Source organism: Xenopus tropicalis, chromosome 1, assembly GCF_000004195.4.
Source record: "Xenopus tropicalis strain Nigerian chromosome 1, UCB_Xtro_10.0, whole genome shotgun sequence".
NCBI classification, from domain to species: domain Eukaryota; kingdom Metazoa; phylum Chordata; class Amphibia; order Anura; family Pipidae; genus Xenopus; species Xenopus tropicalis.
The window spans coordinates 117275824-117287824 of NC_030677.2; the positions used below are offsets into that span (position 1 = coordinate 117275824).

Below are 12001 nucleotides of genomic sequence, written 5' to 3' on the forward strand. Positions count from 1 at the left end.
GCGCATGCGCATGCGCAGGTGGGCGGATGTAATGGTAGTATTCGGTGACGTCACTATTCTGAGAGGCGCTACGCTTGATCACAGCCTTAGAGAGATATGAAGACAAACTAAGGAGAAGCTGAGAGTGGTTTTAAAGATGCATGTACAATGAGCCAAACCTTTTTTTCAGGCCTTTCTTGTCGTTTAAACAGCTCTTTGGGATTGTGGGCTGTGTTATGAAAAGCGGGGCTGTTCGGCGTATTCTTTCGGCTTCTACAGAAAGTGTTCTTTTAGGGCGTGCAACATCATTTGTTTATATGTTTTTTCCCGACTGTTACCTATTTTTAAGGACTGGGAAGAAGGCTTATTTTCTGTATTCTACAATTCAGCCCTTGATCTCAGGTTGGTGCTGGTTTATATATAATGTTTCATTCTTAACCACTGAAAGTGTTTTGTTTTACTGTCAGACATTTACCTGTGTAAGATGTCACAGTGGTGTCAGTAGGTATGAAAAAGAGCTTTGCTACAAAAAAAACTGAGTATTGGGTGAAAGATTCTAAAATTAAAAGGGGAGAGCAGTGATTGCTGGGTCAGGCTTGGCAGCTTAGTGTTGGCAAGGGAACAGTTTACACTAGCTGTTGTGATGCTGACATGGTAACTGTATGCTAACCTATAACTGAAAATCTCTTAATTGTGGAATTTCTTAGAGAATGAATGGTGTCCTATGCATTTATAACAATATTGCATGGTGTATTTGCTACATTATTAATACAAAAATGCAAGTCCTTCCTTTATTGTGGATTTCTTATTTCCATATTTGTTTGATTTTATTAGTTACCTGTATATGCACTCCATGTCCATACATCTGTGTAGTAAATAATGTTAATGTGTGATTAATAAGCAGTTCAAATATATTTGGCTTTAAAGGGACAGTTTACTTTGATGTTGTAGTAGTTGTTCATTAAATATAAAACCATTGCTGGCCCCTAGGCTATTCTCTTAATTCCCTTGGGCCATGTAACCAGGGAACTTACAAAATTAGATTGGTGTCAGCTGCATAACAAGTCCCACTGCAGAAATAAGAGTCAGCTTAGTTTACAAAAGAAAAGGATTTATAATAATGCAGGCACATACCCTGAGCCAAAAATAAGAAAAATCACTAAACAAGTTGTCAGTTCTGGTTCCATTTACAATTTTCAAATTTGAACAAAAGAGAGCGTTTTCTGTTAACAGTTTTCTTGTTTTTATCGTCATCAACAGATAAGAGATGTCTCTACTGGAAAAGGAAGGCCATACTGAGCTGAGCAGCACTGTTGCTGACCTCCGTTACAGATTGAACAGTGCTAAGAAAGAAATTGTTGAACTTGTTGCAAAACATAACGAAGAGGTATGTCTTATGCCAGTGCTGTCCAACTGGCGGCCACGCTGCCTGTGTGTGCCATACAGCATAGGGCAAGCAGAGTATGGCACACACAGGCAGGGTAGGGCAAGCAAGCAGAGTATAGCACACACAGGCAGGGTAGGGCAAGCAGAGTATGGCACACACAGGCAGGGTAGGGCAGGCAGAGTATGGCACACACAGGCAGAATAGGGTAGGCAGAGTATGGCACACACGGGCAAGGTAGGGCAGGCAGAGTATGGCAAACACAGGCCAAGTATGGCACAAACCAGCCAAGAATGGCACACACAGTCAAAGTATGGCACACGCAGGCAGGGTAGGGAAGGCAGAGTATGGCACACACAGGCATGGTAGGGCAGGCAGAGTATGGCACACACAGGCAGGGTAGGGAAGGCAGAGTATGGCACACACAGGCAGGGTAGGGAAGGCAGAGTATGGCACACACAGGCAGGGTAGGGCAGGCAGAGTATGGCAAACACAGGCCAAGTATGGCACAAACCAGCCAAGAATGTCACACACAGTCAAAGTATGGCACACGCAGGCAGGGTAGGGAAGGCAGAGTATGGCACACACAGGCAGGATAGGGAAGGCAGAGTATGGCACACACAGGCAGGGTAGGGAAGGCAGAGTATGGCAGGTTTTTGCTGTACTACAACCATTAATATGGGTATGGTCATGTGATAACACGGGTGAGGTTTCAAGTGGGTGCAGTTTCAAAAAGGGGAGTGGTCAAAACTGGCTTCCATTATCGGCCCTCCACCACGTAGGTCGGAAAAATTCCAGCCCTCGGTACCACAGAAGTTGGACAGCACTGTCTTATGCCATCTTGCTTTCTAGGAAATCCATGCATGGGAGAACTAAATAAAATGCTCCTAATGTACAGAAAAATATGGAGGTCAAGTTTGTATGCAAATAGAATTTATTAAAATAATAAGATTCAGTCCATCTACCAATGTCTCAGGAACAGCAAATTTAATAAGCTGTTTGGAAAATGTATTGTACATCATGGCGCTAAAAAGTGATACCACACATAGAAACAGTAATTTCTACTATTGTAGAGGATTCCTAAGGTAACTTTGCAGCGCTTTCTTTTAGGAGGAAATAGGTTTATCTAGTGTGAGTAGAGGTGAAAGGCTTAGCTCTATTTAGGAAGGTAGCTGCCCTAGCTCATGAACCTCTGCAATGTCATTTTTCTTGTCCTAGCAGGCTTTTTTTACTGTGCTGTGAGCAGCAATGGTGCGTTAAGCTGGCTATTAAAGCCCTCCGTTTAAGGGATAAGTTGCCTCACTCTATTTATCACTGCATTCAAAGGGGGTAGGATGTGGCTGGCATGTGGGTGTTGCCTGGAGCATCCATAGTTTGTTTGACACTCTTAACACACAAGCTGGGGAGCACCAGGACATGCAAGTTGGACAGCCCTGAATTTACTTTTTGCAGAGCTGTGATTTGCACAGATCTGATTTTGTACAAGATAAAGAGAACATAAACAGTACCAGAAGGGCTGGGTGAAATATCCTACTGAATGGAGTGCCACAAAAGCAGGTTAGCTCTTTTTCAGCATATAGCTGTCCTGTTGCTGCACATAACCCTTTGTAAATTGGCCCACATGTCTCCTAAAATATAGACCCTTATAAAATGTACTGCCAACCTGTATAATTTTTATCATAACCTGGCATTTTGCTGATCTAATTGTCTGTAGATAAAAGGGTCAATTATTGGGAGCATGTGAAGTGTCTTCCAAGATTGTCTCTTTTAAACTTTTGCTCCACATTTGTGTAACTGGCAATTATTTATGCCTCCTGGAGCTGTGAAATATCTGATTAATTGGCATATAATGACATTTTTTTGTTTTTCAATTTAAAGCTTTGCAGCTATGAAAATCAGTTTGCCAAGCTCCGTTCACAGGTTGAGAAAGGAGAGGCAGTTCGGCAAAACTTGGAATATGAGTTGGCTGTGGCAAAAAAGCAATACAGAGTCGCCAAAATTGCTGGGGAAGAAGAAAAGGCAAATTCTGATCGACTTCAAGCTCAGTTCAAAGGTACAGTCGAATTTTATGTGAAAAGTGGTAGGGATTGGAGTAGCAAATAAATGAAATATAATATATAATCATATAGTAAGTGGAGTCGTGTTGGGTATAATATCAGCATTTGTTCCTTCTGTAAAAAGAAATTGTAGATACTGTGCAAAACCTCACTTTATGAGGAATTTTAATGGCCAAACAAGCAAGTAACAGCATTGCTGTAATAGTTAAGTTTTTACGGGAAAGGGAAGCAAATTTAAGTAAATGCTTTTATCTTTTCTAAAACAGTCCAGATAGATGAACTGCAACAAAAGATGTTCAGTGTGGAGAATGTTTTTCAAGCTGCGCAGCTTGGTTGGCAAGAAAGACAAAAAATGTTTGAAAGTGACTTGCGAAATCGCGATAACATTATTCAGAACTACATGAAAGAACAAGAATCCCTTGTATTGGAAAAGAACAACCTTACATACCTTCTCCAGGTGAATTTACTATGCTGTCTCTTTGTGTGTTTTATGTAATCTGGCTCTAGGCTGCAGGAAATAGTGTCTTAATCAAATGCACTGCCTCAGGTATGCATATAGCATTGGATCTGTCCTATGTAGATGATACATGGCACAGATACAATATATTGAAAGCAGTGTCCTCCGATTATGACATTTCAGTGCTGGAAACTTATAGGAGTGTTTTCTTAAAGGAAAACAAAAGAATTAATCATTGGGTGCCAATTTGTTAGACACCCCCCAGTGATTATAATGGCTTACTCTACCAGGCAGACACTTATCTGCAGTGAAAAATGAATTAGCCTAGGGTACTATTCCAGTAACCACGGCCCACCATCTTTTCTTCTGCCCCAGGGATCCCTTGGGGCTTGATCTGGGCTATGCACATGTGCACTAGAGTGAAATTAGAAATCGGACCTAAAAACTTTTGCTCGAATGTGCATGTGTAAAGCCTAGAGCTACATCGAAAGCAGATGACAGCTCTTGCTAGAATAACATTCCTGCATACATGAAATTACATCTTTCTTTACAGTATTTTACAGGGTATAATTATTAAAGGAAATGAAGGTCACCAAAAGTAAAGATTTTTTAAAATGCTATCAGTTGAGTTAGTAACAATGAGGGCAACTGCCCACATACTTCACATCTTGTACATAGTAACATAGTAAGTTAGGTTAAAAAAACACACATCCATTAAGTTCAACCTTAATGCCTATATATAACCTGCGTAACTGTTAGTTGGCTATCTAATGTATCAGCCAGTACGACTGATTCAGGGAGAGAATTCCAAACTTCACAGCCCTCACGTTAAAAAATCCTTTCTGAATATTTAGACGAAATCTCCTTACTTCTAATCGGAATGGGTGCCTTTATGTTAGCTGGAAGGACCTTCTGGTAAATAAAGAGAGGTTATTATATGATCCCCTTATATATTTATACATAGTTATCATATCAACCCATAAGCGTCTCTACAAGGACTCCAAGGTCCTTCTCCATTATGGATTTGCCAAGTGCAGCCCCATTAAGGGTATAAGTGGCTTGCATATTTTTACATCCCAGGTGCATTACCTTACATTTATCTGCATTAATTCTCATCTGCCACTTAGCCACCCAGATTACTATTTTGTCAAGATCCTGCTGCAAATATGCCAAATCCTGGATGGAATTGATTGGTCTGCAGTCAATGATTAGAGAAAGCAAACATATACTGCATGTGCTTAGTTGGTACAGACGACAAAACTTTAAAATCATGTTCTTAATTTTAGAAAGAAAAGCTGAATGTACAAGAGATGCAGCAAACACTGTTGCAGATGGAGACTGAACATTCTAGGAACCTGGAAACTTTGAAGGAGCAGAAAAATGAGCTCAGTTATAGTCGTGAAAAGGAAGAAAGGCTGCAGGGGGAGCTTAAAGTAAGTTGTCTTCTCTGTATTTCAGTGTATTAAATTATGTAGGGCCATAAATGTACACATTGCATTACAATGAGAAAATACTTGAAGGCAGAGGTGCCTTTACTCCCATACAAAACTGAAGCTTATTCTATGCATTTTCTAGCTTTTTGAGAGTAAAGGGTTCACAGTGCTGGTTAACTGTTCAGCAAAATTCATGCTTGGCACGTTTGCAGTACAGAAAACTTTGGAAAATTGGCGCCCTCCAGTGGCCTCCCTTATCCTAAAGCTTTTATTCAAGCTTATCATTCCATATATGTCAATATTGCACAGGACAAAGAGAGAAGAGAAAAAATCTCCTGAAGTCTGAAAGCAGTTGAGTGATCAGCATTGGAGACTTGTGTATAATGTATATTGTTAATGTGATGTGTTGGTGGGTAATTTACTTTTCTGCGTTATCTACACTATACTTTTCAAAGCATAATGTATACTGCTAGATGTAGTGTATTGCTTTTTGAGAATTTTTGAATAACCAATTAAAAAAAATTAAACATTTTGCAGACAGCCCTGCATTAAAGCAATTCTTATTGCATAATCATGTTTACTTTTATGCGCCTAATTATAAAAATTTTAAGGCCAGCTATGCAACGACATTTGTACTCAAAGATCTATAATATGTTCTAATTTCCCATGATTGTGATTGCATGATACTGCCAGTAGGCATTGGCAGGTAGGTGATGTCATACAATTAGGCATGTATGTAGAATCTCTGAATATCTCATTGCCTTTACTGAGCATTGTTTGTTTAATGGTAACTTTCTCAAAGGTAACTTTCTCAAAGATGAGCATCCCCATTAAAGAAGAACTTAAGCCTAACTAAATAAGTAGGCCAGAAATGTTGTTCATTATGTTTTGGGGTTTTGTTCATTATGTTTTTGGGGTCCTGTACTAGCCCAATGCAACCACAGCCCTTTAGCAGGGCTAACATATGTGCCTCCAGTAGCTCCACATCTTCTTTCCTGCTGATTCACTGCACATGCTCTGTGCTGCTGTCAGTTACTGAGTTTAGGGACCGACACACAATATACTGTATGTACAGAATATAAATGTCACAACATAAAGCTGATAATAAATACAGATAAGTAATAAGTAATAAATACAGGTAATTACTACATGGCAGCTATAAAACTTAATTTAATAATTAGCCCTGTAGCATCAGCTTATATGACAGGCCAGCCTCATTTTCTGCTTAATAATTAGCTACAACCCTTAAGCTTAGCTGCCCTAAGCACACTGAGCATGTGAGTGTTGCAGGCACTTTCCAAGATGGGGAGCTCCTGTGACAAGTTCGAAGTCCTGGATGATTGATGCTGAAAATTGTGTCTGGTACAGTAGGTCATATATATAAAATATGGCATTTTTAGCCATATTAATTATTAGGTTTTAGTTCTGCTTTCAGGCAGTGTCACATGTACAGATTTTTGTATTATTTTGTTTTGTGTGGTGATTACTTGGGAGGCTGCCGCTGGACTTCCCCCCCCGCCAGTCTTTTTTTCAGCAATCACTAACAAGTTCAGATGCAATTGCTTGCAAGTACATTGAGGCTTGCAATAGGGTATGATTTTGAACCTGAGATGTGAGATGGGGCCTTGCAGCAGTACAGCTAAATTCAGTTGGGCCAAAACTTTGGCTTGTAGCATCCAGGAAAGTGGTGGCAAATTGGCCATAATTGCTAATACCATAACAGTGCCTTGTCTAAAATTCCATATTGCACACACAAGCATGTGTAAAAGCATGTTTGTGGACACATAGGTCCTTTTTAAAGGTCATGCTAGTGCCCGAAATGCTGGACTTTGCCTGCTGATGATTTAATAAATATTTTTGATTCATTTGACAAAGACCTGTGAGTGCAGAACTGATTTATATCACCTATTTAGGAAGCAAAACAAAGAATAAAGGACTTGGAAGAAAACGTGGAGGCTGAAAGAGCCACACATCTGGAGTCTAAGTTTAATTCTGAAGTCATCCAGGTAACGCTATCATGTCTTACCCCCTATATTCTTTGATCATTCTTTTGTATAATTCGTCACATCGTTCCGCTGCTTAAGTCATTTTGACTCTGTAAGCATACTGCCTCTATCATTTAAAACATTACCCACGTTATTTATTAATGTATATTCAGCAGAAATTTAAATTACTGCTGCACCAGATGTAAAATTTAGCAGCCTTTGTGGAACTATAGTCGGGCTAATGGTGCATATTGTATTTTCTCTTCTGTTGAAAGAACACAGATTTGTTCCTCATATGGTATGTATTGATAAAAACTGAAAAACTGAATTCTGACTATGACTGTTCATATTAGGAGGATTCCAGACAGAAAATACCACTGTGTGTGTCTAACCTAAGCATCGGATGAGATAGATTAACTTGTCTCCACATGAAAAAAATTATTATTATTGGTAGAATTTCTTATCAGCAGTAGGCAGCCCAGTGAGTCCTGATGTCTGTGTAATCAATTAACCCATACCTTTAGTTTTGTCAATACCTATAATTCTGTAAAATAAAAAATTGTGTTCTGAGGGAACATGCATGTGCAGAGTAAGTTCCCTAGGCCCTGTGCATGCGTATTTCAGGGTTAATAACTCCTGTTATGGCAAAAAAACATGCCCTGAAACATTTTTCCTAATTATTATTTTATATAATAATTATTATTATTATGCTATGTAAAACTAAATTAGCTGGAAAAAGTGTAAAAAGCTGTGTAAAGTAAATGGCGAACAGCAGATTTTGCGCTGTTACATTACGCAAGTTCTGCTGTTTTTTACACAGCATAATAAATAGGCCCTTTAGCGTTTTGTTGTCATAACAACCTGCTCTCAGTGTGTACTCCCTACACTTAAGGTGGCCACACACGTGGCAATCTGCAATATTTAGTTCGACCATCGGTCGCACGAAAGATCATCAGACCCGCCATTAACCTTCAGGGCTGAAACAGCAGATAAGGAGGTAGAAACAATAGGATTTCTACCTCCTTCTGCCGATTCAGCCCTGACGGCAGTTTTTGCTCAGGCGCCTTCTATGGCGCCCGATCAAAATCTTTTGACCTGGCCGATTGGCGAGTCGACCGATATCAGCAGCCTCCTGCGATACCGGTCGACTTGCCAGTCTTTTTAAAACTAAGGTTAAAGACTACCTTTTGGAGCACTCGCCCAGCACCTGATCTGGGAACTGGCACTTATATTGTAGTGTCACCCACTGTGACCTACAGCACTTATATTTGCCTATTTGTGTCTGTTAGTTACCCTCCCATATAGATTGTAAGCTCTACAGGGCAGGGACCTCCTTCCTCTTGTGTCCTCGACTCTTAACTTATTGCTGCTGTATTTATCTGTATTTATTATTATACTTTGTATTTATCTATTAACACCTTGTTTGTATTAACGTATTCTACTGTACAGCGCTGCGTACATAAGTAGCGCTTTATAAATAAAGATATACATACATACTTGCCGACTTGCCATACACGCACCGAATATCGGTGCGTGTATGGCCAGCTTTACTCATGCAGCTGTCTGGTTGAAGGTAAGTAACACGTGAAGTTTGAGAATGCCAGTCCCTAGCCTCTGTTTCAGCAAAGAAGCCGTGGCCTAAACCAAGGAGAAGAGAGGAGACAATTTAAATTTTATAATAGCAGTTCAGGAGAGGGGGTAAATACTATTATGTAAGGTCAACTTAATGATTTCTCCTCTCAGTTTTAAAGTAAGAGTGTGAAATATTATGCAGAAAGATAACATTTTAAAATAATTATTGTATGTCTTTTATAACAGTTGCGGATGTATGATCTTGAAAGGGCTTTAGAGGTGGAAAAGGCCACTCTGGCACAAACTCTTTCTGAGTTGGATATGATGAGGAAGCAGTTCTGTGAAGTGGAAGCAGCTTATTATTCAGAAAAAAACAGCGCAGAACAGTTGACTGAAAAGCTCAAAAAGTAAATTATTTATTTTTTTATTATTAGTAAAAAGTATTTTTTTTCCCTGATCACTTGTGTCAGCCTTGGCATTTTAAGTGTAGGGATCGGTACTATTTAACCCAAGCTTAATGACAAATGTATTCACATGAGTGCTATTCGTTAATTGTACCTAAATGTATTTTTTTTGTTTTTTAATTAGAACGTCATTAGGAAAGCTGAAAAACTTACTTCAAACTGTGTTTTACCAGGGACTGCAAAAAGCCATAGTTTATTCTTGGCTTTTATCGCAGTAGTGTTCTCTACACTACCTGTCTTTCTGCCACTCCTACACATGTCCAAGGAAAAGGACAAGTAATAGGAGTTGTGGTTTCAGGTCACCTGATAGACAGTTTGTTGGAAACAATAGTTATGCTGATTAAACAATTCTATTAGGGAGCCATATTCCCCCATATTTGCTAAATATGAGGAAGATAAATAGGACTTAAATAAATGCATTCTGTGTATTACTATTATTAGATCTCTTATTCTGTTGACCTCCCACCCCAAGGCAAAAAGAAATTTACATAATTTGTATGTAAACATTTTAATATACATTTTAAAATGGATACTAAAGTTTACTTAAACAGCTTTACACAATATTTATAAATACAGCCTAAACAATAAAGCAAGTTATATGTGCTTTTACTCTAGTTTACTTGACAAAATATTGGTAAAAAATTGTGAATACTTTTCTACTGGCCCATCCTTAACAATATGAACTGTTAACTGCCATGGTATAGAGTCATGCTCCATTTTACTTTTCTTTTTAACCCTTCTAGGTCAGAACAAGATTTTTGTATGTTGGTTAATCAGCTGAAATCAGATATTGAGCAAAAAAACAACTTAATTGCAGAACTCACTGGAAAGCAAAAAAGTATAGAAGGCAGTTGTATCACGATGGAGGAGGATCTTGCTATTGTAAGTTCTCAAAATGATATCTTTCAAGTAGAGGTACTGGGTAATGGAATGAAAAGACTAGCAATAGTAAGGGGCAATGACACGCCGGATGTTTTGTCCCTTTTGTTACCTGGCTACTGCAGGGGACAAAATTTCCCTTGTTTTTCTTACCACTGGCTAAAATGCTAATTGCTGGTATGGAAACATACGTGGCATGGCTACATTTTAAAACAACCCAAAGTTTCTCGAGAGGCAACTTGGTGCTGCTTTGCAAAGTAGCCATGCCGTGTATGTTTTCCCACCGGTGATTTGCATTTTAGCTGGCGGGAAAGCATTTGAAGGAGATTAGTTGGCCACAGTAGAGAAGATTTATAAATGGAGACTAATCTCTTGATGTATCATTACCCTAAGGGCTCTGGCACACGGGGAGATTAGTCGCCCGCGAACAGGGAGTTTTGTCGCGGGCGACTAATTTCCCCGTGTGCCAGAGCCCTAAAGGTGATTTTTTTTTTGTTTGTTTGTATCCATTTAGGATAAGGTCACAGGGGCCTGTTGTCAGGCTGTAGATAAGTGCAGTCTGGCAATTCGCCATTATGCTTAAAAAAAAAAACTTCTTGTTGTACACGCAGCCAATATTCGCCAACAAACGTCTCATGTTAGTTGGCAGACATGTGTCTGCAACCAGGTGGATTTATTTCTTCCAGGTGTAGGCACAGCAAGAAGATTTCTTGCAACAAATGTACTACTTATTTGGCAAGATTATTTTTTTTCTCTATTTTTGTATAGAGCCTGCCATTCAATCCCTATTTAGCTTCCTTTGAAAGAACTAAATCCATTGTTTTGTGCACAGCTTATCTATTTTCTGCTTTGTAAACACGTACCCTATAGTCTAATTTTAACTTGAATTGCTTCCCCTGAGATTATATAACAGCTTATTTAAATAAACTATAGTAGGTATGCACAAATCCACTATCTTTGGGTTAGGGCATGGGTGGCCAATACGTCAATCGCGGTCCACCAGTCGATCCCCCGTGGATTTCTGGTGGGTTGTGATGAAGCCAGGGATGCGGAAGTGCTGCGTGAATGCATACGTACGCTGCGTCGCTTACGCATGCATTCGCGCCGCAATTCTGCATTCCCTGTTTGATTGCGGACGAAGAAAGTCTATCCACCCCTGGGTTAGGCTGAACCCCGAATCCTTTGTAAAATATTTGGGTGGAAGCCGAACTGAAAACAAATCCTAATTTGCAAATGCAAATTAGACTGCTGAAGGGTTAAATAGAAGCGAGCGCTTTTACTTCCGTGTTCAAAAAGTCAAGTGATTTTAAGGATTTGATTTGGCCGGATTCGAAAAATGCAGAATCTTGGCCAAATACCAAACCGAAACCTGGAGTCAGTGCATCCCTAAAGTATAGTAGTACCTCTGAAGCAGACACACTGCTTCAGAGTGAAAACAATAGTGCACACACACTGATTCCACATTGTGTACTTGTGGATCAGGCCATTGCCACTTAAAAATAACTGGCTACCATTTGTGAGCATTTGCCTGACCCATGAGTACATTGTGCCGGTCTAGTCAATTGTGATTACAGCATATGTGCAGGAAAAAAATGTTGCTCACAACCCCATGGCTCTTTTCTCCGAGTTGCTGCAAAGCAGGTGCTTATTTTTTTAATTCCTGGCTTAGAGGCAAGTTTGTTTGCATGGAACCAGATGTACTGCCAAACAGAGCCTCCTGTAGGCTGACAGTCCACATAGGGGCTACCAAATAACCAATCATAGCCCTTATTTTGCACCCCCAGGATTTTT

At 39.6% G+C, this 12001-nt stretch overlaps 1 protein-coding gene across 1 annotated transcript in view; it reads left to right on the forward strand.

Moving 5' to 3' along the window:
• Positions 1-12001, forward strand: part of ccdc171 (coiled-coil domain containing 171) — a 32925-nt gene continuing 20924 nt past the window's right edge. Inside the window, exons 1-8 of the mRNA XM_002935670.3 lie at positions 1-381; positions 1240-1366; positions 3242-3416; positions 3687-3877; positions 5164-5310; positions 7224-7316; positions 9114-9274; positions 10075-10213. Coding sequence (XP_002935716.2) covers positions 1247-1366; positions 3242-3416; positions 3687-3877; positions 5164-5310; positions 7224-7316; positions 9114-9274; positions 10075-10213 — 1026 coding nt within the window. The 5' untranslated portion in view covers positions 1-381; positions 1240-1246. The remainder of the gene's footprint in view (positions 382-1239; positions 1367-3241; positions 3417-3686; positions 3878-5163; positions 5311-7223; positions 7317-9113; positions 9275-10074; positions 10214-12001) is intronic.